Source organism: Vidua chalybeata, chromosome 7 (genome assembly GCF_026979565.1).
Source record: "Vidua chalybeata isolate OUT-0048 chromosome 7, bVidCha1 merged haplotype, whole genome shotgun sequence".
In the NCBI taxonomy this organism is placed as follows: domain Eukaryota; kingdom Metazoa; phylum Chordata; class Aves; order Passeriformes; family Viduidae; genus Vidua; species Vidua chalybeata.
In genome coordinates, this window is record NC_071536.1 from 28,010,292 (window position 1) to 28,037,290 (window position 26,999).

At 38.6% G+C, this 26,999-nt stretch overlaps 1 protein-coding gene across 1 annotated transcript in view; it reads left to right on the forward strand.

The window, feature by feature from the left end:
• Positions 1-26,999, forward strand: part of SLC49A4 (solute carrier family 49 member 4) — a 71,375-nt gene that overhangs the window by 17,918 nt on the left and 26,458 nt on the right. The window contains exons 2-5 of the mRNA XM_053947251.1: positions 2,608-2,701; positions 15,381-15,643; positions 21,262-21,391; positions 26,396-26,504. Of these exons, the coding sequence (XP_053803226.1) occupies positions 2,608-2,701; positions 15,381-15,643; positions 21,262-21,391; positions 26,396-26,504 (596 nt within the window). The remainder of the gene's footprint in view (positions 1-2,607; positions 2,702-15,380; positions 15,644-21,261; positions 21,392-26,395; positions 26,505-26,999) is intronic.

Below are 26,999 nucleotides of genomic sequence, written 5' to 3' on the forward strand. Positions count from 1 at the left end.
CAGTCTTTTGTTCACTTTGGTGTCAAAGTGCAGCATTAACCAAAGGAATTTTCAGGGATGTGTTTACATGTTAAGGTGGAAACAGAAAAAAAGGACAAAGAATAATCTGGGCAATCAAAACATTTTAAAGGGATACCTTACAGCAAATAGTATTCAAGATTAGGACTTCAGATAATGAAGAGATCAGGCATACATGTTTGTGAAGCTTTAATAGATAATTTTACTTTAAAATTAACTGACATATGAGGTTGACATTAAAGATAGACCTGAATTTAAAGCTGGAGGCAAGCTTCAGCATCTAATTAATTTTTTACCAAATTGCATGTTGGGGTTTTTTTAAAGGAAATTTTTGTGCAGATTTAATTTAAAAGTTTCTTGGTTTGTATATATTTTGGTTTAGGGATTTTCTTAAAAATTAGAAATCAAGTAGGAGTTTTTCTTATGGAAACACTCATTTTATGTCTTGTGGTGATTTAAATTTAAATTTCTGTTTCTCATTTACAGCTATATCCTGGGCTTGCCCCTGGCTTGCATTTCAAGCATGGCCCCATGAGCAGCACCGTCCATGTTGTCCTTGTCCTTGTGTCTCTTGAAAGGCAGAATGCACTGTGTTCTGTGAAATGTAGTTCAAAAGAACCTAGTTTACATGGAAAATAAGTATATTACTAGAGCTTCCGTGAAAAATTTCTATAGCATTTTCTAATGGAAAACTTCAAATTTTTCAGATAAAAGATTTGTATTTCAATTTTCCATCAATAAGATTCCAATCCTTACTGCATACAAATTTTCATTCTACACAAAAGCAGTGCTAACAAAGATTAATTTCCAAGAAGAAAAGGCAGAAGCATCATGTATGCAATGCAGATATGCACAATTGCCCCAGCACAGCACAGGCAGTAAGGCAGTGTGGAGTTAAATGTTGCATGAAGACTTGTGGTGGCCTAGCAAACATAGGACCATGATGAAGGTTTGAACAGCCATATTAAATGGGAATTTATTTAGGGCTCTCTGAACACACTTAAAAGACCAGTTTAACAGCAGCATTTGCTGGTTGAGCACAGAGTCAAGCAACTAAGTTGGGGGAGGCATTGGGAAATCGTACCAGGAAAGAAATATTTTTGGCTGATGATACTTCTTCAGGGCATCAGGGATGTGAGGTGTCCTTTGGAGTCACATCACTGCTGCTGGCATTCCTTGTGTTAATGACTGAGCCTTACCAAAGGAAGTCTCACTTCCATTTCAGAAAACTTAACTTGCTAACTTATTTTTGTTTGGGTTGTCTTGGGCTATGCTGGTTGATAAAGGAACTTGCCTTTGGTTTGGTTTGGGCAGCGTCCAGCACCAGGAGTTGCATACCCGTGAGTGAGGTTCATTAAGACCTGTCACAAAATTATGAGCAAAATTATGTCTCACCCAGTAAAATCACATTTTAGTAAAATACATGGAGACAAAATATTTAATGCAATTATTGCTTGAATTGTACTGATTACAGGAGTCACTAACAGAGGGAGCCCTCCTCTGAAAATAGGCAGCTTTACAAAGAATCAAAGTTGTTTGTTTGATGGGTGACTTATCATAGGACAGGTTCTTTTACCATCTGTATTTTGGGTAATTACTAGTTTTACCTAAATGTTAGCGGTATTACATGTTTGTCATCATTAATAGTTTTTATTATATTCTACTAATAACATGGAAGCCCTTTATTTTCTATTTGTTGCTGTGAAATTGTTTTGGAATGTACAACTCCAGAGATGCAGACTCTCTCTGTGTTTTTTTAATTGTGAGTATGATTTTGGTGTTCTGCAAGATTTTGGAGCTTAAGCCCCTCAGCTGTCACTGTTCTCTGCTACTGATGGAAACACCTTAACAGCAGCAAACAAACTGCTGGCAAAAGGAATTGCAGCACAAAGATAAGGTTGTTTCTAATCTAAGCACTTCTGAGTTGAAAATTGCATAAGGAAATAACATATTCAAGGAATCAGTCAATTGTGGCTTTTTTCTAATGTACGATATTTACAACCTCTGACAATTGCAGCTGAGAGCAGCAAAAATCTGCCCTAATTGCAAGGACTGCAAAAAAATACTCGCACTTTTTTTTCCCCCTGAATAAATGGTTGTTTCTTTGGGATGAAATGCATATCTGCATTATGAAAGAAAACAATAACAGTGCTGTGTCTGTGCTCGTTAAGTGGTTGGAGAAGAATGAACAAGTCCAGATTTTTCTTTGCATCTGCCTAGATTTCAGATAACACAGTAGAGCATGTTCCCCGATGCCTCTTATTCCAAAGGGAATATTGTACATTTTGATGATACTTTTATTACTACTTTTCACTTTCAAGAATGTCTGTAAAGATTTTGGATACACTCCTGTGTGTTACTATGCTAAGAGTAAGCTTTTGTAATTCTGGAGTGTAAGTGTAGAAAATAACTCAGGATTTTAAAATGTGTCTGGAATTTATATCAGCACCAAAGTGCTTAAGATTTGAAAGAAATGTGTTATTTCTGTGAAATTGCGTGTAAATATATATATATATATATTTTTAAGCAATGTTTCTTTTGCAACACTACTGATTTAACTTATAAAATACTATTATTTTTTCATCTTAGGTCTGAGGGTAACAGTGTTACTAACATCATCCCTCATGGTATTGGGAGCTGGCCTGAGATGTGTTCCAGTTTCAGACCTAGAAATTAGGAAAAAGTAAGTGAATTAGTTATTTTTAATAGACGTATTTTATTCTTTCTGCTAATATAATTTTTGCTGCTACTACAAAGAAATGTTAGTACAAATTTTCTGTGTGAAGTTGATATACCAAATGTTTGTTGTGTGGCCATGGGTTTACATGCTTCTTTGCTTCTTAAATGGATTTCTCTAGTCCTTCTTCTCCATAGTATCTGAAGATCAGAAAACCCATTACAAGCTTGAGTTAATTTAATCTCACCCCATCCTGCATAACTAATATTAATCTGCTTTGCAAATAAAGAACTAGAGATTTAGCAACGTTCAGAAACTAGCCCAAGATCACACAGGGAGCCATGCCTCAACCCCCAAAAATCAGTAATTTGTATGCAAATGTTAAATAATTAGTTCATTTTCTCATATTGAATGTATGGGATCATGCCGTGAGACAGATGAATTTGTGCAAAATGGTTTTTTTCATGTAGGCTCTTCCAGTCCATGTTACAAAGTAGCCTTGCACTTCTTCTGCAGTGAAGTGATTGTCTGCTCTACACATGCCCTTTATGAATTTGTGATAGAAACAGATTCCTTCCTAAAAATCCCACAAACCAAACAATTGAATTGTTCCATCAACATATCCTGAATCTAGGAATCATCAGTAAGTACAGCAGTAGTGCTCGTTTTGTACAGCCAGGGAACATGGATCACTTGTTCACTTAACCTTCTTTTGCCTCTTAGTGTGAAGGAGGTGGGAGTATGTAGGCATTACTACTCTTTCCTGCTACTTTGAAAAAGCAGCAGCGCTGGTTCTTTGCTACTTATGCTTGCATAATATGTAAACACTAAGGAAAGATCTTACAAATAAAATGTTTTATGTGGGTTGGGTTTTTTCCCCCCTTGAATTCTAGTCAGCTTGAATTCTACCACGCAGTCTTGGTATTACTTCAGCAAGGGGTCTGGGGTTTTTGGTTTTTGGTGTTTTTTTTCCCCCTTCATATTGTTTAACCTGAAAATCAGCTTGGAAACCTTTTAAGCTGAGAAAGAAAATGTTTGGTGTGAAAGCTGATGACTGGGTACCATAGATAAAACAAAGAAAGAGGTTCAGAGAGAGAACTGAGAATGTAAAAAACATGAATTGTAAAACTAGCCTTGATAAGTAAATTAAGAGCAGAGTGTCAGGTATGAAATCATGTAATTTCAGTTCTTAGGTGCTTAGTGAGCATATAAGGAAGCACTCAAGGTGCTCATGATGTTGGTTGCCTAGTGTTGCCCATTTTGACAGGGTCTTCAAGGACTCTGTAAGCAGGGCAGGCTGAACTAACCATACTGTGCTACCCTTCACAGTGACCCTTTTGAGGAAAATGTACTGTTTGGGTGGCCAGGAAGAGCTGCCCTTATTTTACCCTTGGTTTACATTTTCTTAAAATGTCAAGGGGTGCTCGACATTCAGTTTGTTCATTCTCATTAGTCTTGGGTTAAATATCAATAGCTTTTAAATGGGATACATAGCTTAAATGCCATGAAATGTGGTGTGTTATGTAGCTTTTCATTTATGATGTATACCAGAAGACATGTGCTGCCCTAGGCTTTACCAAAACAAGGATGAAGACTATAAATACCTTGGAAGATGAAAATTCACAGGTGAGATTTGGATGTGAGGTATCATTTGGGGAGTGGGAAGGAGAGTTTCCACCTTTAAATAAGATTTTCCAGTGTAGCTGCAGAAAGCAGGCCTAGGAAAACAATGAAACACATAACTAAGGAGAAACATTCAAGGAACAAAGAAGGCTTTGGACTCCATAGTCTGATGAGTGAGATGTATAAAACATGATATTAAAATTTATTGAAAACTATATAGGGGAAAAAAGAGTATGGGCAGAATACTGATGGAAAAGTTTAATAATTTCATATATTCATGCTGTGAGAATATGTATCATCTCCAGCTGAAACTGATATATTTGCCTATTTATCCTACTCCCAAAAAAGAAATTTGCCAGAATTGTAGCTCTACATGAAGAAGTAGCTTGATCCTTTGCACAGTTTGATGAAAAAAATCTACCAAGAATTAATTATGGCCAACTGTGGGAAGCAAAAGAATGGTTTTCAATTAAGTTTTGTAAGACTTCGTAAATAATTGTACCCAGACTGTGTGATGCTAACCACGTAACTTCCATTGTTTTTTGGGTTAAGGCTTAAGGCCAGTTTTCATCCATTATTTGAAGTGTGATACGAAATAAAATAATTTTTTTTTGAGATGAGCATTATTGCCTGATGCGTTGGCCACAACTGGCTGAGCACCAAATTATGCACTTATTCTGAATGTGTATGTGTGTTAATAGAACAATTTGAATGTTACAGAGCCTGTCAGAGGGACAAGATCACATGCAACCTAATTGGAAGCATCTCAGAAGCCAGTGTAACTGGAATTTATTTAAATGCTTTTGTGTGTTTTGTTGCGTGTTCCTTCAGTCTGAGAGTAATCTGTGGGAATATGGTGAAGATTTCCATGGGACAATTCTGTCCGAGTTAATATACATAAAATTATAAAAATGTTCATGAGGTTTGTAAGGCTTAGATTGGGGGTTTTGTACTTCGTAGCAGTCTCTGCTCCTTAAGCTCCTGTGATTAACATTAAGGAGAGCTACTAAAGCCCACCACATATCAGAGCAGGCATAGACATAAGGAAATCACTGTTAAAACTGGCATTTAATCCTGGCTGCTTTATGCTCCTTATCTCAAACAGACCTGTAATATCCAAGTGTATTCTTAATCCCCTTTCTAGGCCATAATTATTCTTTTGGTTGTAATGTGTAATATCAGACTAAGACTATGCCCAGTCCTCCGAGTCGCGTTTTAAACACTGACCTTGACCTCTCTTTTCAGTACATTTGATGCCTGTGGATATGAGGGGAAATTCAAGTTGCACGTTTCATTGTGTCTCTTGATGCGGCTGTGAATTTTCTATGGTGAATTTTTGTTCTCTGCCAGTGTATGACCTAAAATTGTACTGGAAATCCATGCCAGAACTGCATAAATTCCATGCAGGCGAAGTGGGAGTACATGGTGAAAATGTTGAAGTGTGAACTTGCATGTCAGATGGAGGATCCATCCTTTACATGGACTAATAAAGTCCCTCTCATGTACACTTATGCATTTACCTGTTTCCCTCCCCAGCCCAGAAACCTAAGAGGTTAATGAGTCTATCATACAAGGACATTAAAAAGAATTTTTCTTACCTACCACGTGCTTCTGGGTTTGTCAAATGTGCCAGATATATGACTGTAAATTTGACCCCAAATTTATTATTCCTTTAAAAATGTTATTAAAACTCCATTTGCCACACCTGTTTATATGTTTACAGTTAATATACATTATATAGAACATAAAGGAAAAAATATGTTACCAAATTGTACCTTTCCTGAATCTTCCCTTCCCTGGAGGTTACCAGAATATCTCTAGTGCTTTCTTGCCTGCATTTTGTCCAGTCCTTTCCCTCTGACACCTGCTTGTCACTGGACTCTTTTAGGGTTTGATTATTTTATCCTGAACATTAACATTACTGGGAGGCCATTTTTTTATATACTAAATCAGAGTTTATCTTTTCCCCTCCACATTGCATTCATATTTACCTTGTATTTTGTGTTTAGGAATAGATTTACATACATCTTAGGTCTTAAATCTAGGCAAAAAGCTGTATGAGCCGAAACATGTAAAAGAAGGAAATAAAATTAAGAAATCAGCCCATAGCCATAAAACTTTGTCTTTTAAGACTGATTGTGTGATGTAAGACTTATTAAAATGTTTTGAAAGGCAGGATAATTAAAGACATGGAAGTAAAGGATGTAACGCAATTTGTCATTTGTATTGAACACATTAATTAAGCAATTTATTAGAACTTCTTATGCTGTGGGCTGGTAGTGTTAGTCCTTCACATTAGATTTCACAACAGAGAAGTAGTTATTGAGGACCTTGAATCATGGCAGTGAGAGGATGCTCCTTGGCAGTAAGTACAATTAAAATGTTTGTTGGGAATCCAGCAAAACAGCACAGAGAATTACAGTGGAAACAGAGAGGTTGTTTACACAGTCATTTATAGAAGACACACCAATAGCTGGTAGATCCTGTAAATGGGTCTTTTTGTTAATATTACCAGTTCTTAGGATTTTGAATATTTCTCTTTTATATATGTATTGTTGTGAACTCTTTCCTTTACTATATTTGAAGATTCACTCTTAGCACATCTTTGGTACATTTTGTTTCTATTAGCTAGTTGCAACCTAGTTTGTATTTTACTCTTATTATACTTACCCTTTAATAATTCCACATTTTCCCCTTTTCTGTTGCTTAAAGCCTAAAAAATTAATGGGATCATCTAATTTTTTTTATTTTCTGATCTTATTGCTGCCATAAGCCACCATTCTTAGGCATGAAAAATGCAAAGTAGCATCTCGGAAGAGGTTATTTCAGTAAAGGAAAGGCATACTAGGATTCCTATATTCTCTGGTAATACTGAACACAATTCTGTGCTCAAAAAACCCAAAACAATCCAAATTGGAGCATCTGTGGAGAAGAGGAATTAAAGTGTTCTAGGAAGTAAGAAGAGCCTGTTAGGAGAGGATGGTAGACAAATTAGCCTGTAAGGAATAAAGACAGAGTGTGCTGAATGTTTTGTGCTCCCTACCTCAGTGGGGAAGAGAAATGAAAAAAGGATTTAATCCAAAGTGAGGGTCTGGCAGTAGAAAGATGAATAAACACACCTGTTTGTGTGCTGTAGCTCAGCAAGTGGAGGGGGAAAACATTAAGACTGAGCAATTGCCTGGTGCTTTTGGTGCTGATTTGTGCTGCTGTGCTGGGGGAAGGCTGAGTTGGGTTAATCTGTGGCATCAGAAAAATAGGAAAGTGAGGAAAAAAGGAAACAGGTCATTCATGAGTAGGTTCACATGGGGGATACTTATTTTTTATGCCTCTGTAATGTAACAGTTTATCTTGTTTTTATTACTTCCACCAGTTTCATCTTGTATACAGGGTTTATTTTTTAACCTCTGCTCCAAAGCATTTGTTTTAGATTAGAGGTCCTGTGTTCTTAAGTGGTTATGATTTTTTCCAGCTTTGCTTATTTGTTGATGGTAGTGGGGGGTGATTTAGTGTCCCTCTGGCAGCCCAGTGGTCCCTCCTGCCACTGCTCTGCCACGTGTCCTGAGATGCACCAGCAGCTCCTGATCAGCTTGGGGGGCAGCCAAATGGGTTTCTCCTTCAGCTGGACCAGCCCTAGTGGAACAAGGAGATTGCTTGACAGCTCTGGTCATAAAGGCTCTTTTCCTTTTGCTCCTGTCCTGGACTTTGGCCATGGCACTGTGGGCGTCATCCACCTGCAACCAGCGTGCCTAGTAATTTACAGCCCCTGTGTAAATTCTTGGAGTACATTAAAATAAACTCAGAAAGGGCTTGGTATTGCAGCAGTATTTAGTGGGCAGCACTTCTGCAAGGCCTCACTTAGTGCAAGCCTGTTCTTGGAGGGTAGAGAATTTATATTCTCTGTGGGATATTTAGCTTCATCTCATATAATGGCAGGTGGTATCCTTAACTGTAGAACAATTTTATTTTTCAGTCATACTGAGCTCTTTGGCTTAGTTTGTGACTCATATTATGGTGGCTAATTTCTGTCCTTCAAGAATTCATATTAATCAAATTTATATTGAAGTTGCTGCATTATAATCAAAACATCCTCTTGCTCTTTCGCTTAAGAAAAATTATTCAGGAATATTAAAATAGGTCTTGTTTATCTCATTCCTTAATTTGCTGCATCACCTGTACACTCCTACTCTTTTACTAAAAAATCCTACTTAGAACCTCTTTTGTTCTAAGTAATCTTAATCAGCCTTCTCCCACAGCAGCCCAAATAGCAGCCAGTCCTGGTGCACTTCCCTGATAATTTTTTTCAGTATGTTTTGCCTCATTAGCCCATAATGTAATTGCCTACTTCATGTTTACAATGTGTACTTTGGGTCTGTTCATATTTGATGAGCATGTCCTCTATTAGTGTTGCTTTAAATATTTCTTCTTTTAGTAATGGGTTTGTGGAGTTGGTTAGTTTTAAAAGAAAAACAAGAAAACAGAACTTAATAAAAAAGCCCCTCAGCTTTGACTTTATGTGCCCTTATCTTTCAAACCTGGATAAAGTGAAGAACCTCCCCCCCCCCAAGCTGTGTGACAGGTGTGATGTCTGCACAATAACGCAGTGTGAGGACGCAAGGGAATTTGTCACCACAGTGCCAGGAGGGTCTCACTGTACACCCACCTCATCCCTTTCCTCTGTCAGGATGTGTGATGGACACCTCAGGCTCTTTGCCTGAGATTGCTGCTTCCTCTCCTTGCAAACACTTGTCTTTCTCAGCAGGCTCTCAGTAATAAGTTTTGGAGTAACTCTGGTTTTCCAGTCCTTTAAATTTAATCTCAAAACCCACTAGCTTTTAGACCATTGTAAATGTGTTTGCTATTTTCTTTAAATGTGGGAGAAGAGACATGAGGCTGGAATGCCTGGGATGGAGATGCTGTGGTCCTTTCCAAGTCCTCTCCCATAATGGTCTGACTGACTGTCAGAGGCCATGGTTCATACAGGGGTAAAACATGAGCCTAATTCCTGATGAAAATGGCTAAATGTGCATTTCTAAGTTTCTGTCTTTTCTTTTTCATTCTATTTCTGGAGATAATGTAGCAAACAATGACTCAGGCTTTCTGCTTGTAATAATATTTCTTACTGATGGGGGAAAAAACAGATTTAAATTATTCCACATATCAATGGTCGCATGAATCAAAAACAAGCTAAAAAATGCTAATGGCCTCAATCCATGAATATCCAGAAGACAGAAAGCTTTTGTAGTATAAATATATCATTTAATGAAAATATCAAAAGGAAGTACATTTCCATGAAATTCATCTATAGAATGTTATTTTTAATAGATGAATTCATTGCTTTACCCGGAGGTATTTTTCTTTCCAGTCTTTTTCCAGACATAGAGCCTTGGTGTTCTCTCTTTGGGGTAAAAACAAAACATCATTTGCATTTGCCATACTCTGTAGCAGCGAATTGCAGTAAAGCATGAATTTGACCTCCCTAATTCTTTTTGCCCTATAAGTGGCTGAAAAAGTTCCTCTTACTAGGAGGTTCTTTTGTTATATTTATTTTTGTCAGTTTAAAGGAAAAGCTCTGTCCACTTCTAGTAGCTTGATTGTGAAAAATCAGAAATGGTTCTTGACAAAACTAATGTTGGTTCCCTCTGAGGTATAATCAGTCTCCTAATATATAATGTGGCTTTATATAAAGTCCATGGCTTTTCATGTGCTTTTTCCTGGGCAAGCAGTTTGCATCACACGTCAGTATGGACACTCTAGAGTAAGGAGGTATTTGCTTGCTTTGTTGCCATGTAGTGACATTAAGTTCAATAGCACTTCAAAGTTCTCTGAAGTCCTCCAGTGCAAGGAAGGGTCTCTTTCATTTGCTTCCAGGAGTTCCCACAATAAGCTAATCACTACATAAACCTATTTGTCTTCCAAATTAGCAGGAGCTAATTTGCAATCCACTTGTTTCAGTGAATGAAATTGTCAGGCCATGTGAAAGAAATATTAGCCATCCATTTTTATAAAACATCAACTTCTTTATCCAGAATTGCTTTTTGCTGTAATTGTTAGGATCAGCAGCTCATGTACTAATCTTTTCCACAGTAAGTGGCACACTGTAGCCCTGTCTTCCTGCAGAATAAGCACTCTCTGTGACTTCGTTGCTCCTCACACTTTGCCCAACGGTGGCAAAACTTATTTGCAGTTTATTTTTGTTGTATTTGCATAGAAGTTTCAAAAGTGACTAAGTGGTCAAGTCTCATGGCAGTGAGTGGGGAAAGCATGGTAGAAGTTTAACGAAAAATCCTGCACCAGAATCTCCTCTTCTCAGGGCTCTTGAAACGAGCTTTACTTCCTCCTAAGATGAAAAGGAATTGAATTTTCCAGTTGGGCTGGGGTCATTGTGTTTAGAGAGTTAGAGCAACACCCTGGGGTTGGCAGCCCTGCTCTTCACTGTGCTGTCTGCCAAAGAAAAGGTGAAAATGCTTTTTCCACACTGTGAATCAGGTAAAATACTGATCCAACTTCTCCAGTCTTAGCCTTTCCAGAAAAAGTTAACATATCTTAGAACTGAACTTTGAATATTATTTTAGTGTTGTGGGTTTTAAATCCATTGTATCAAAAGTAATTTTTTGAGTAAGTAGTTCTCATTCCAGTTGCCTTTTTTTTTCCCAGAACAGAAACTAATGAGATCTTCTTTCATTTAAAATTCTCCAAAGTCCAGGCATTAGATACACAGTGGTAGGAACACAAAATGTCTGGATTTTTTACCTAGAAAAACTACTTATGTGCCACACAGCTTTTAAGTAGCTTAATAAATCCAGTACCTGATGTGACTGTGACCATGCATGCAAAGTTTCAACTTGTACAAGGAGAAAAAGAAAAATAAAGCTGACTGTAAATGGAAGCTTTCCCATCTTAACTGTATGGTATTATCATCAGTCACTAGAATCTTTTTCCTGTGTAATCTCACTTTTTTCATACCCAGTTTGCTCAGTGATATTGTAATTCCAGCATTTATAGCCTTACATGGCTTTCTTTGTTGCTGCCTGTTAGGATATTTCAAGAGTGACTGCAAGAAGTGAGTAAGGCAGGTATAACCAGGTCAGTTCCAGATCAGTACTAGTATCAAGTCTTCTCAAGGAAGTAGTGAAAACTTCATAATTAAAGTTATTTATAATTTGACTTGATAAAAAAAATTGGGTAAGAGGTGACAGTAGAGTACAGTAAGAGTTTTTCTTCTCTAATTTCTACTGCTGTATTTGAACTGTCCCTTGTACTATATTTTTGCAGTTCAGAGGCCAGTTTAGGAACAAATGTGATCTTTGTTTTGTGCAAAAGTATGTGTGTGTGTCCATATGTGTATTTTCTTAGATAGATACATAATGTATATATGTAAGTTAACTCATTACTGTGATGCTCTGCCATGTGATATTTCACACTACCATTTACTATCAGTCCTCAATTTTTTTTTTTCTTTAAAAGGGCTCATAAAGGGCTCATGTTCAATTGCAAATTACAAGTCTGGCAGAGCACATAAATTTATTAGCAGTGAGGTCAGATGTGCAAAAACCTTGACATATCAAAATGAGTCCTGACCTGGTCACTTGGACAGTTAGAAACAAAATATTTTAGATAGATGTTTACTTCCCCAATTTTGCTTTAAGCTACAGTCATCAATTATTTTGTAAGTTAAGAATGAATTTCTGGTGTAACTTTTTTCCAATTTTCTCTTTCATTATTGTGATTAAAAAGCCTTCTGCTCATGTTATTTTCTATCATTTGACCTCAATAGCTTTCTGCTTTTTGATACATGAAAATAATTAAATGATGATTGGATAAATAACACATCTGAAAACAGCGCTGGGAAAGTAACAGATGAACATTACACTTGATAGTGCAGTGAGACTGAAAAATGTTTTTCCATCTGGGTAAGATCCTGAGCTAAAGTTATCTTTTCATCCCTTTCCTCAGGAAAGAGAAAACTTGTTGTGTAGAATGAAATTGGAAGAGTGATGAGGAAAATGCAGTTCCTCTTTGCACCTTTTCAGTAGCAGAAACAAGAAGAAAATCCGGGGATAACAGAAACAAACCTCTCTTGGTCTTGGAGCAATTTTTAGCACTGATGGTGTACGAGTTCACAGGCTGAGAGACCAAAATCTAGTGCAGTGCTGATAAGATGTAACAAACAGCAAAAAGCCACCAATACTGTTATGTTCATATTTCTCTGTCAGGTGGAGCAGCTGCTACATACATCTTCCAGAGCAGCAGCTTAGTAAATGCTCTGAATTGCATTTTGAATCTCTCATCCCTGCTTCTCTGGGGAAATGAGTTAAGCATGTGCAGAAGAACCATGCAAATAATATTTTTCTCAGGAAAAAGTAGCTTAATTCAAGCCAGTATTGAAAAAGAGATAAAATAGGGTTTAAGCTGTTATCATATGCAGAGATTGTTGAGGTAGTAGTCTGTATATTGATGGCAATTTAGTCTGAAAATAGTGTTTATTAACTCAAATATGTTGGAGTTGAGAAATTAAACAATATGAAGATAAGAGATGCTCTACCCTGGATGATAATGTCAGGCTTAGTAAATGCCAAAAATGCAAATCTGTGAACAGAGCACACCAGCCAGGACAAGGCTGGAGAGAGAGCAGCCAAGAAAACACCAACCAAAGACACCTTGAGAGAGGCAAAATTGGCTCACCCTGTGGGGAAAAAAAAAAAAAAACCAAAAAAAAAAAAAAAAAAAAAAAAAAACCAAAAAAAAAAACCAACAAAGCCAAAACAACAAAGACAAAAAGCTAATATAGAATTAAAATTCTGGATTAAGTTGCTACTTTCTCCCTTGGGATCTGCAAAGTAAAATTAACATTTGTTTCTCTCTTTGAGTATAAGATCAGTTATAGAGCTTTATTCAGATGATGGACATAATCTAAATCTGAAGTGGTAAAAACATGTGTGTGTAATCTTCACAGTATATAAACTGGGGGCTTTTTTTTGATGGTTTATTTAGGGTTTTTTTTACAAAACTTTCCTTCTTCTGTCAGATGAAGTGCCTACATGACCACAGATGCTGCAGAACTATTGTACTCTTTTCTGATTTTACTGAGTTTTATTTGCCTTTAGGATGACTACAGAGGAGGCAATTGTAATTTGAATTAAAACAATAATACCAGAGCGGTGTCAGTGAACAGAAGCGGTAGTACACCTAAAGCTATAAAGATTATTTTGTGGTGACACAGTTTTCCAAACATACAGTAGCAAGAACATAATTTAAACATTAAATTCACTTTGGAGCAGGAGGAAATACTAAAATAAAATCATTATATGTTGCAGTAGTTACCTCACTTGCTACTGAAATGCAATGGTTTCTGGGGATGTGCCATAGCTCTGCAAATATCCTGGAACATTTTAGAAGTTTGAGAATAACTTACTGTAGTGAGATAAGGAGAATGAAAATACCAAAGTGCACAAGGATACCTTGGTTTGTCCCAAGTACACTGGAGAGTAACCATAGGGAATTGATGTAATGTGTCCTCCAGAAAAATACCAGAGCATTGTTTATATAGTACTTTTTCTTTATTAAAAACGATTTCATTTTGGTTTAGTGTGTGTGACAGTTTAACAAGCATTGACAAGGCCTGACCATGCCTTGGTGATGTCCATCTGAAGCACACCACCAACACCTGTAATGAAATCTGTCATTTCTGTGTGAGGATTAAAAAAACCTCCAGAAACAGTGAATTGCTTATAAGTAAGAGTGGATATTATTTCTGTCCCAGCTCAGAAAGAGTTTTCTTCAGATGATACATAATAATGCTTCTTTTTTGTATATTTTTTATAAATTTTGTTTAAAAAATTAATTTCCAATCCACTGAGAATCAGTGGCGTCTATTCCTTTCTATTGCAATCTATCTTGTTAATTCAATAGAGTCTGTAGGCATTTCTTTTGCATATTGTGTTCCTTTGTGTGCTTTAAAAAACTCCTGCTACACTGTATGTTATTCAGCCATTTGTGGCTTGAAACAATGCCTAAATGCTGGCTTATGTTTCCCCATTTTCAGGCTGTAGCTTTTTATGTCTCACAACTCAAGTCTTACAGCAATAACACTGAGTTCCTGCTATGGTTAGAAAAACACCACCCATTTGAAAATATCATCTGCCACCACTTTATTGCACAATGAATAGATTTACTTTGGAGGGTTGCAATATCTCATGTGACTCTCTAGCTGGTTTTTAGACATGAAGATTTTATATAAATTCCAAAAGAGTTTTGCGTTCTATGGCTGATTACTTTCTGGAAAAGTCAAAGTGGAAGATTCCTGACTGAATTCCACATGTAGGAGAGCCTTCAAAAAGTCCTTTCTGTATTTGTTCATTGTACTAATATTAAGCCAAACTTTGCAGAGACTTCACTGCTTGGAAGTACTATCTCTGTTCTGTCACCAGCCTTATCTGTTAAATCCTGATGAGTGTGAAAAATGAGAAAAATCTGGGTTTACTTGGCTGTTTCAGCAGTGTGTTGAGAATGGCCAGATTGCTGGAGAAGATGACTCTCTTGGAAACCCTAACAGCCCGGCCTTCTCATCTGTAGGCACATAGAGCTCGTCTGAGTGTGTAAATAAAAATAAATAATGCAGTGAAAAAATATGCAGAGTATTTTGCTGAAGTGTTTCAATTTTGGATTTGCCATAACTAATTTAAATCTTCGGTTGGGATTTATGCAGGCAGGAGGGTCAGGTTTCCCATGTTTGTAATTTAAAGCTTTTCTGCACCTTTTCTACTTTTATATCCTGTCATGTTACCTTTTCCCTGCAAAGAAAGTCCCTTTTATTCCCTTTTCTGCTTTGAAGAGAACATTTGCTTCTCCTTTTATATGAGGTAATGAGATCAGAGTAGCTCCGGATTCTTTAAATCAATCTAATTTGGTTTCTTTTAGTGTACTGAATATCCTTTTGCACAGGGCTTTCATTTCTTTGTGCTCAGCTCCATCTCCAGCCCTCGGTACCTCACGTGCCTTTTTAATTAGCAAACCGCAGCCAGCAGCTCTCACGCAACCGGCCGCGCTGTGCTCTGTCTTTCAGGCTGATCCACGGCGGGCAGCTGCTGAACGGGCTGGCGGGGCCCACGGTGATGAACGCGGCTCCCTTCCTTTCCACCACGTGGTTCTCCCCGGACGAGCGCGCCACGGCCACGGCCATCGCCTCGCTGCTCAACTACCTGGGCTCTGCCGCCGCCTTCCTGGTGGGGCCGCTGGTGGTGCCGCCTCCCAACGGCACGGCTCAGCTGCTGGCCCTCGGCAGCGCCCAGCACATCAAGGACCGCATCGAGGCCGTGCTCTATGCAGGTGTGGGTCAACCGCAACGCCTAAAACCACAGTGGTCGTGCTTGCCTGTGTGCTTGGTGCTTGAGAGCCGCTACCCTCTAGTGGCTGGTTTGCACAGGACCTAGCTTCTGGCGGAGAGAAAATAATGAAGTCAGGAGGATTGATTTTTTTTTTTTTCCCTTTTGTGTAGGAAAAGTTTGAAGATAGCCTTTTGTACAGACTGACTTGAAAAGAAGTAATTCTGTTGTTTGTATTGGCTGATCTTGGGAGAAATGTCTTAGAGTTTCCCTGAGCTTCAAAACTGGTTTTTGCCTATTGAATTTTCATTAAAAATATGTTTCCATGACAAGTTGGGTTTCTTTTACTGTTTCTGTAAGGATAGAAATTCAATAGTCTTTTAGCATGAAATTCAATTCTGCATTAACTGAGCCTTAATGTATGACCTGCATGTGCCTTTCAAATGTGATTAGATAATTAGTATTTCAGAAGCTGCAGAATCAGAAAATTGAAATTAAAACACAATAGATTTTGGTTTTAGCTAAAACCACGTAATTCTTACTGGTGAGCAATTTCAATGAAGTGACAGAAGTTTAGTGTAAAAAATCACTGATCTAAAATTCACCTGATAAAACTTGGATTTATTATCCTTGCTCTTTTTATTGCAATGGCTTCTATGCCTCTTCCTGTCGCTTAGAAAAATTAGCAGCAAACTTTAAGGAAACAGAGTTGGTTAAGCGGTTAAAGTGTCTACATTCTAATTTTTAGTGAATATAAATTGATACAGCATTAAGAGTTGCACATCTGATAGGGGTTTTCCCCTCTTATAATTGCATCCTCTGAAATCCAGCCAGGAGTAAGTGTTCCAGAAGTCCTAATATATATATACTCTGTAGTTTATGTGGAGGTTTAGTGGATTGAATTAGCTGGTTGTGATCATTTGTTCCTGGACATTATCCTTATGGAAATTTGTCAAGTTAATATTCCTGTTGGGTGAGGACCAGTTTAATGTTTGTTTTAAAGAAAGTGTAATAGAATTTGGATCATGACTTCAAGTATTTCTGAGTGAGCTACTTTTTACTGGACTCAAATGGAACAACAAGGAAATTCAGGTTTGGCTAAGCCTTTTTCACAAGTAAATATGGTGTTAGGCTCTGAAAATCTTGTGGTAGATGAAAATGTCTGGTGTGAAAGAAGGAAAAATGAAAGCAGGTCAGGTTTTGTCCTGAGGAGCAGTAGATAAGGGGAGGAAAACCCTAGAAATTTGAGAAGTGCTTTAGCTCTCCCTCTGCAGATTTTCCATGGAGAGGGAAGAATTCATCTGCCTAAGGAAATACTGTGTTGTTCTTGAAACCACTGTTTTGAGTCTGGTCGTAGTAGAAATGTTGCCTTCAGCAGTCCATTAGATTCCCTTTCTCTTTTGTTTTCTTTCAGGAGGTTTTCCTAAGCATTTTTCTCAGAAACAGGGATGGATGTTGCCACCAAGGTTCAGGTCTTGCCTGCCTCACATCTCAGCGTGGCTCTTTCTACCTTTGTGAGCTGGCAAGGGTGTGGGAACACCCTTGTAGACCTGTTTGGGATCACTGGTCCCAGCAAATGATGATCCTACAGTAGCTCTTCAGCTTCCTAGGAATTGTGTTTTGTGGCGCATCTGTATTTCTCTCTTAGTGTTTGAAAGTGCTTTGAACAGAGATAGTTTCTTTGTGCTGGTGTTTGTGTCCTATGGGATGTGTATTTTCAGGAACTGCAAACCCTGTAGCTTGTAGTTCAGACAATGACAGAGAGCTGCTTTGTGAACATTGCTGGCCTACAGTGAATCACAGTAATCATGGAAAACCTCCAACTGGTTTAAAATTGCAAAGAACTGTCGAAGAGGAGTCTGCTTTGAATCCCTCATGGGATGTGTTCTGTCTGTTTCCCTGGAGAGCTGAAGGTACAAGGTTCCTTCTGACTGCTTCCCTGTGCTCTCTGTGCCCCATGGGGTCCAGAGGTGGAAGGACAGCTGTTCCATGGTGGGTAATAATGAACAGATAGCTCTGTTCACCCATGGGACAAAAAATACCTGGCAAGTCTGGTAGGGTACTATTTGTCCCCTTAAACAGCTGTGCAGAAAACTAGGCTCAAATTGACTTCACAGATCAGTAGTAAAGGTTTTGCAGAATGTAGGAGAACAAGGAGCTGCACCCAAATGTCCCACTTCTCCACTTCTTCAGCAAGTGGTCAGGTGGTCAGGTTTGGTGTGACTTGTTCTATCAGATACTATGGGAAAACCAGTTTCACAGGGTAAGCATTCTGCATTTCTAATGAGCTTGTTGCTTTTGTGTGAGCTAGCGTTAAATAAGCAGCCTCCAAAAGTTAGATGATGTCTTTTAAAAGACAGTAATGATGTGAATTGTTAACTTGGAATCAGTAGTGTGCCAATGGTGTGCATATTTTCTAAGGACTTAAGCTCAAACATGATTACGAAGCAATTGCTTATAAACTCATTCTGAAATTGCTCTGTTAACTCCAGTCTCTTCTGTGTTTTAATAAATTACTGTTCCTTTATCTCAAACACGGACTCAGAGCTCAGCTGAATTGCCACAGCCTCTTTCTGTGTCATCTGTGTTGCTGCACATTCTGGTTCACAGCTCAAGTAGTACGGATGTAGCAAATCAGGATTGAATTATGTTACCTGAATTGTGTAAGGAAATGAATTATTCTGGACTGCAGCCAGAGCTTCTAGCCTTGTGCTTTCCTAAATATCAATGTAAAATCATTATTTGTTAAAAAAAAAAAAAAAAAAGTGTGTGTGTGTGTGTAACAGGTCCTGGAATGCCTCCTGGAATATTCCCACAGAACAAGGTGGGGAGGAAGATTTCTGGGACTGAAAAGGTTTTTGTGCTATGAGTAGCCTGTCTGAAGGAAAAATACTTGGTTATCAAGGAGGCTTGTGGCTCTGTGAACCTCTTTTTTTTTTTTTTTTTCCTCCCTCCCTCCCTCCCTCCCTCCCTCCCTCCCTCCCTCCCTCCCTCCCTCCCTCCCTCCCTCCCTCCCTCCCTCCCTCCCTCCCTCCCTCCCTCCCTCCCTCCCTCCCTCCCTCCCTCCCTCCCTCTTCGTCTTTCTCTTTCCTTCTTTCAGGGTTTACACAAGCATCAGGGTGCCTGCTTCCTACGCTAAGATGCAAGCATCTCTCATGTCACAAGTCACTGTGGTGTGGTACCCAGCTTTTGTGAAGCATTCCAGTTTCACTCCTCAACAATTACACTGATATGTACATATCTGTGTCTCTGCACACTAATTTATGAGTTGCCCCATTTCATGTGCTTTGCTCTGTTTGAGAGCATCCATTGCACTTTTGAGAAGCTGGCAGATTCTAAAGAAGAGTCTCTCTTGTGACTGCAGCTCCCTCACATTGACCTATTTCTTACCTTCTCGATTTTACTTACTTTCACTCACTACTTACCTGCCCAGGAAAAGTTTTAGATTGTATTCCTCTTCCTCTACTCTGGTAAAATAAATGATGAAAATAAGGGTGTGGGTTTCCTATTGAGGAAGGATTTCAATAGGTGAGAAATCAGATGTGTTTGGCAGTACCTGGACTTTTGATAGAGGTGTAAGTATTGTATACAAAGCTAAGATGGCACTAAAAACTCATATTCTTCAACAGAGGAGATGCTTTTGTTTCCACAGTGAATTCGTCACCTTTCATTTGCACACAGAGCAGAGCTGTCTAGGCAAATTTGTTAGCCTGCAAAGTATAACACTGGGAAACATTAAAGAGTTGCAAGAAGGTACTACAAGGACAGCATGCTGAATTTAGTAATTAAAAAAAAAAAAAAGAAGGTTACTATACTGCTCCTAATACAGTAATTTGACTGGTAGAAATCTTGAGGCAGTGCATAAATGAGACCCCAGATGGGCACCTGTTATGAAATACTTCTGTGATTTAAATATTTTTGTGATTCTTCAGAATAAAACCTAGCCTTTCCCCTTATAGCATTGCAGTATGACAGTTAAATACTAAGGACCTTGGACAAAATTGATGGGATTGTGTGATCACATTCTTGATTTGCTATCCTGTCTGCAGTCTTAAACCTTCCTTTAATATGTGATTAAAATGTGTGTAATATGTATGCCTGTAAACCTATATGTAGACTAGAGGCAGGAGGGGGGATAAGCATCTTTTACTAAAGAGCTGTGTGGAATCATCCTGTAGTGACAGAGCATCTCATCCCTTTCTTAGGTCTGGGGTGATCAGTTACCGCCACTTCTTTATTCACTGCTCATGGGCTGCAAAACAGTGTGCACAAAGGTAGAAATTAATCTGTTTTCTCAAGAGCAGAGGAGTGAGAAGGTCTAGTTAAAGTGCCCTTGGCCCTTGAAACATGCAGTTACACCACAGCAGGAAAAGAGATACCACTTAATTCAAAATGAGTCTTTTCGTATTTGATGATGAAAAATGGCATTGTCACACTCCCGATATGCATTTTTTCCCATATGCCAAATAGAAGCATTCGTTTCCCTTCTCCATATCCAGCTGATCCATTTAGACTCTGAGCGTTATTTACTTTTCAGTTTCCTGAATTTATTTTATTCTAGTTTAGCAGAAGACCTGGCAAAGTGCCAGGTTCATATTGATTTATTAAAAAAGAGAAGAAAAAAGAGAAAATTAAGGCAATTGAGTATCCAGCTCTGCTGGAATTTATTTGTGCTGTCAGTGAACACTTCTTTGTTATAAGATCACAAGTTCTTTTAAGATAACACACTTCAGCTATACATTTTTCTCTCTATCAGCAAAGAATCTTGTTTTCAAAGGGGATAGGAGAAATACTGAGATTGAGGACTGTGGAGAACATGATATACATTGTAAAGGCCTGTAAAACAAATTAATTAGACTGACTGTGGGTAGAGTTGTTTCTCCTCAGAATGTCTGCTCATGGGACTTACTGTTTTCTGTGAAGTGTTCGTCACTTTTCAAGCTCGGGTCCAACCCTGTGCTGTGAAATTTTTCAAAGATTTTTAAAAGATTTGGAATTCCTGCTGCTAAACAAGCAGAGCATCCGCAAACAGCTGTATTCTTTCTTTTTTCCCCCTCTTACCTGTACTTTTTCTATTCATGAGCCATGGCTGCTTCTGCACTTTGCTCTTTATAGTCTGTTGCCATGTAGTACTGTTTGTGCCGGAACTGCTGCCTTGCTTGACCTTTTGTTTGCCTTCATCATCTTATGCAATGAATAATTGTTATTCCATGCCCTGGGGCTTCCCCAGTCCCATCTGTTTCAAGTCTCTAGCATGCTGTTACCTGCACTGAGTTACTTCCATCGAAAGGAAACGTGGCCAAATCCTCATATTGCAGTTCTCTCTGAAGAGAAAAAGCAAAAGCTTTCCTTTTGCTTCAGTGTGTTCCCTTGTTCTCTGCAGCACCTATCGCTGGAATGGACTGCCAGTCTCACTGATTCTCCATCTCAATTTGAAATCTTGTTTGGGGAAGGAGAAAGGAATTCCTCCTTCAAGTTATGGAATTCTGTTGTCAGGAGCAGTCAAGTGCTTGTGATGGGATTTATGTCTCAGAGGCTGACTGATAACAGCACTGCAGTGAAATAAGTCTTTCAATGCTAACATCTGTTCTTGGTTTTGTTTTTCTTTGCCCTCTTGTTTAGAATTTGGAATGGTTTCCCTGATATTTTCTGCAGCGTTGGCCTACTTCCCCTCGCGCCCTCCATTCCCCCCCAGTGTGGCTGCAGCGAGCCAGCGGCTCAGCTACAGGAGAAGTTTTTGCAGACTCTTAAGGTAGGACCTCATTGGGTTTCCACTTCAAAGCAGATCAGTGCCTAAGTAAATAAAAACAAGTGTGCTTTAATCTTCTCATTCAGCAAACAAGTTGGTTTGTAGTACTTTTAAACAAAATAAAATTAAATATTAATGTCAAGACATAAAAGGATGCTAACTGCTAAAGAGCAGACATTAAATTTTAACCACTGTGTATATCTCCACTCTTCATGCCAGTCCTTCAGCACCAGCAGTGCTTTAGTCATCCTGTTAGCATGGCTTTTCTTATGCAATGCTTCTGTTACATCAGGTTATACAAGATTGTTAAAACTGACCAGTGAGAAAACAGTGAACAACACTGGGCAAAACTAATTTCTAAGTAACTTTTTTCTGTGCTTATTATATTGGAATGAATTTGGGGTTTACTTGTCTTTTGAAGGATTATTCAGCTGCTTTCATCCAACCATAGAAGCAATGAATGAGCTATCTAAAACTGTTATATGATTTACTAAATCTCATTAATTGTACGTTAAAATATGAAGTGGGAATAAGAAAAATGTCTTCAGGTGTGTTTCTGGATAGGCTTAAAGGTGAGCTAGCTTGCTTTGAATTTTTAGATTAAATAAAAAGAGAGGTTATAAAGAAAGTGACAGTATTGCAGCTTCTCCCTCTTGGGTTCTTTTGCTAACACATAGTCCCACTTCCCCCAGTGTTGTACAGTGTCATGTGTAATGCAAATATGATCTCAGAGGAGCAGCTAAAGCAACTGTAATATTAAGGGTGAATAATTTGAAGGCCCATGCCCTGTGATGATACTGCACAGAGGAACTCTCTGGGGCAAAGAAGAGCTGCTCCCTGGTACAGAATATGACTGACTTCACTGGGAAGCTTCTGACTCTTGCTGTAATTGTTTGTTGAGTCATGTAGGAGCTGAATCTGCATATAAAGGGCTGCTTGAAGCTCGATAATTGTGCAGCTTTAGACATTTCGTTCTTACAGACCTATTGTGGGCTGTACTTTCAATAATTGTATTTAGAGGCAGCGAAAACAACTCATCCCTTGTCACTGGGTTTTCTTCTCTTTTGTTTTTGGAGGCTTTTTTTTTTTCGTTTGGGGGAGTAAATAGTTGGCAAGATGCTTAATCCTGTGTGTTCATCCTGGAACAGGCTGGCACTCAGGAGGTGTGAGTACAGCTGGCTGGTTAGTCTGCTAAGTGACCTATTCAGGGTATTAAAAAATAGCAGTTCCCTTAAGGACACTTATCACACACAATAATGCTGTTCTGCACCCAAGCTGATGTGCCGTTAGACCCTGCCTGAGGGTTGTGTTGTAAAAATGTTGCTGTTGAACAGAAATCCAAACAGCAACTGGCTTTGCAGGTGAAATATAAAATTTTAGTTGACAGTGCTCCATTTGGGAGTTTTATAACCATTAGATTCCATGTTCAAAGTGTTGTAAACAGTGGACCTTGAGATACTGGTGAGGTCAGGATGTAAACAGCAAAGCTGGCTTACTGTTAACAATAACCAATGAAACTTAAGAAAACAAACTGGACTTTTAAATAATGAGTATAGTTTACAGTGTTTCCAAGAACCAAGAGGGCTTTTTGAAAATGTAGACAGGTAGATAATTATATCTCTCTTCCCTTGGGTCTTGCATTCTTCCATGCTACCCTTTATCAAAGGCACTTCTTCATTCCTCTGTACATGAAACAATCAACAGTTCATCATTAAACCCACTTATCTTGGGGAGCTGTTCAGTAACAATCTGTCATGCGAGGGAGTTTTATAGAAGAAAATGGTATCTGCCATACTTCAAGAGAAATCCATCATCTGGTTCATTAGGCTTCTAAGCTCTGTTGCCTGCCTAATCTAGGCTTCATCTTTCTTTAGACTTGGTGGTGTAGACTGAAGGTAACCAGCAGATGAGTACCAGGAAATCATTATTTCCTTTTATTGTAGACTTACCCTTTGGTGTAAGAACTGTGTGTAAGGCATTCAGGATGTGTATGAGCTGGTGGGCTGACCCAGCAGTGCACCAGATACACACATGACAACTGAGATGTTCATAATTTCCCTGTCTTCTCCACCAGGCTGCAGTTTTATTACTTCAAAATAAAGCAACATAGCATAACTTTACCATTGAAGTCACTGACATTTTCTCCTTGGACACCAAGGGGATCTATCATGTCCTTGCAACTCCCACACTCCTTCGTGCTGTCAGGTCCTTCGGCAGTCTTCTACAAGAGCTGCTTCTTGCAGAGTTATTGCACCATCAACAGAGGTCAGCCATCCCCTGTGGGCCCTTTCTGGGGGACTTTCTTAGGAACTTGATTCTTCCTTCTGATTTGGAGGGTTCTTCCTTCTGACAGATTGTAACAATTAGTTGATGTCTGCTTATCTCCTGATACCAACTCTCTCAGCTTGCAGTGGGAGACAACAGATTGGTCATGGTTTGGGAGCTAAGCCCAAATCTTTTAACAGTCTATCGCACACTGTGACAAGTGTAGTTTGAATTTCCATTAGAAAATGTGTGGTGCCCTATCTCAGTTTCTTGGCTGAAGCAAATATGACTTGTTTTTATTTCCCCAGTTCAGGATATTCCACAAACTTCAATGGAAAAAAATTCTAATACAAGTAAATGGTTGATAAGTCTTAAAACATGCATTAAAAAATGCATTGTGATTTTTGTTTTGAAGTAATAAGATACCTCTAGCCAGGCTTTTCTATTTTCTAGGGACTATGAAAGCAATTTTGAAATTTTGTATCAGGGGTTTTATGCGTCATTATTGCTTTAATGACACTTTCATCAACAACACCATCTAGTAATGGAAACTGCTCAGAATGTGCTTGATGTTAATAGGCACTGTCAAAGTTACTCTGAAAACGATGACTGACTTTGATGGGGCTCCCCTCTGAACCAGCCTGTCTTACAGATTCTAGTGGCATTAGGTTTCTAAGAAACAGAAGAAAAAATCAATTCATATTCCAACAGAATGGTTTAACAGAGAGGCTAATTCTGATATCCTGTCATTGCTGATAGGATAGAAAACAGTGTGGGTTCAACAGCTGATGGTGTGACAGACAGAACATTTTTCTACTTTCAGTGGAGCAATTGCAAAGGCTGTGCACAAGTGACTGGAGCCATGAAAAGTGTAGCTGCTACTGAAAATGTGTGTTTGGAATGGCTTTAGCCAGCACGAGGTATTGCTGGGCAAGGGGGCACAATGACACCTGGTGATCAGTATCTCTGTCACTGCCAGGCTCCCTTTCTCCTGGTCACTTGCCTTGTTGTGGAGACTAGGCAAGGGAGCAGGCTCTGTCCCTGGAGATTGTCATCATGCAGAGCTGTCACTGTAGGATTGGTACTAGGGGTTGGATGTGGCACAGAGCAGCTATCCCACAGCACAGTCTGCCTTGTTGCTTGAGTTACAGAAAACAAATACACCACAGAAAACGCTGATCAAGTAAAGGACAAAATTCTCCCTCAAAAGTAGCTCTTTAATGAAGTTGAGGTCCAGGTAGCCAAAGATTTTGAATATTCAGCAAATGTTATTTCAGAACACTACATTCAGACTTGTTTCCTCTTAGCAATCTACAATATGGCTCTATGAGGTCCATGCAAAATTCCCTTTTATTTTATTTGACAAATGTTGAAATGGCTTTCACATGGATAGTATTAAATAGCATCAAATGCCAAGGTGATACAAGATAGACTAGGATAAGAGTATGGCATTCTTAAAAAAGGAAAAAAGTTGTCAGGAAGACAGTCGCATTCAGAGAAATATAACTAATTTACAGAAGAGCTGAAAGTTTGAGTGTTGTTTTTCTTTGCATTAAAAGATAAATCTGACATGAATGATATTGAAAGGGGAGGATATGTTCACGGTATGGAAATGTGTTATTCAAGAAGAGGATGTGTGAAAAAGAACAGTGCAAAAAGCACTGGCTGCTGTGTTGTGTGTGGAGCATCTAAGGGAGTAAAACCCTGTAAGCTGCAAACTTGCAAATGTTTTGGAGAGTAATTGAATCTCTCTCTCCCTCTTGGCTTTTGTAACTGTGTGCTATCAAATTGCCACTGCTTGCCAAGGAACTGGTACTGATCAGAATCAATTTCATGTAAATTGTTTGAGACCAGAGGGAGCCATGTTTCGGGTTACACAGGTATCCCATGGGATGACTGACCTTGGAATCACCGTAAAACCTTTTCAGTTTAAAATATCACTATTCCAAAGTATATTTTCTTTTCCATTTGAAACATTTTTGATGAAAACTTGGATGTCTCTTAGCAAGGATTTCGCATTTGCTTTCAGTTATGGTGAGTGGGGGAAATTTTTGGTTAAATTCCTGTTTAGCTGTATACATTAAATATGATGATACAGCTTTGACTGTTTCACCTTCACTGAATATTAAAGGTTGAAAAATTGGGGGGAAAAGCAAATATGTTGACCATTTAGAGTACAGTATTATATCTGTCTCTGGATTTTACCAGTTCAGTTGCAACTGTATCTGCCTCATTTCCAGACCTTTCCTTGCCTTTCACCAAAATAAAGAGAATTAGAACAGGCTTGGGTTTTTTTTTTTTTTATTTTATTTTTTAAGTGCAGTTCAAGAGGGATGAATCTCTGATTTTATTTTTGAGATAAGCTTTTAATCTCTTAAATTAGTGCTTATCATTCCTAACATACACTTAGGCTAAGTAGGTTGCCCATGCCAATGCATGGAAGAATTGCTTGCTGAAATGAGAAACATATGAGCCCAGCATGTTACAGAAATCTTTGAACTGTGTGGAGAGACTGGCTTTTTCTTTTATCACAGTGCAAAGGTGGTAACATTTCAGCCACTAGGAATTCAGTGGCATGGCTGGATACCTTTCTTGTTTTCCCTAGCCCACTCCTCCTTCAGATCTTTGCTGTTTTGCTTGATGGGCAGAATATAGATTCTAGGGTGTGATTTACTCTCCTGGCTAATGTTGGTGCAATTTTTAATATAAGCTGAGGCTAATGGCAACCTTTTGTCTTCACAGCAATTTCCGATTTTTGATGATTGCTTTGGCCTATGCAATACCACTGGGTGTTTTCTCTGGCTGGTCTGGTGTTCTGGATTTGATATTAACACCCATTCATGTAAGCCAGGTAAGTATCTCCTGACTGATAATCAGCAGCTCTTTTGTAAGTAGCATGTTTTTATTTTGTGGTAGCATGCAGTTTTATCAGGTTTTTATGTTTAACATGCTGTTAATACATATGGACCACTTTACTCTGAAACTTTAAACAAAATGAACTGTAGCTTTGGCATCCCAAACTGTCAAAACTCTCCCTGCTGACTCTCCATCAGTGGTGAGTGTTTTCAGAACTGTACACGCCTTTTAACAAAAAGGAAGAAGTAGGTAAAAAAATGGGAGTATTGTTGGCTGCTGCATGTCCAGTGAAAGAAAATAATGTATGCATGGTGGAAAAGATGAAGTGGGGAGAAGATGATTTCTAAGCTTTTGATAGAGTATTATAAAAAACCAGAGGACATTACTCAGATTCCATAAAGAGAGGTCACATTTAGGGCATAGACTACTTAGTCATACTTTCTTGTGGTGAATTTATTTCCCAGAAAAAGCTTTGCACTTCAGATTATTC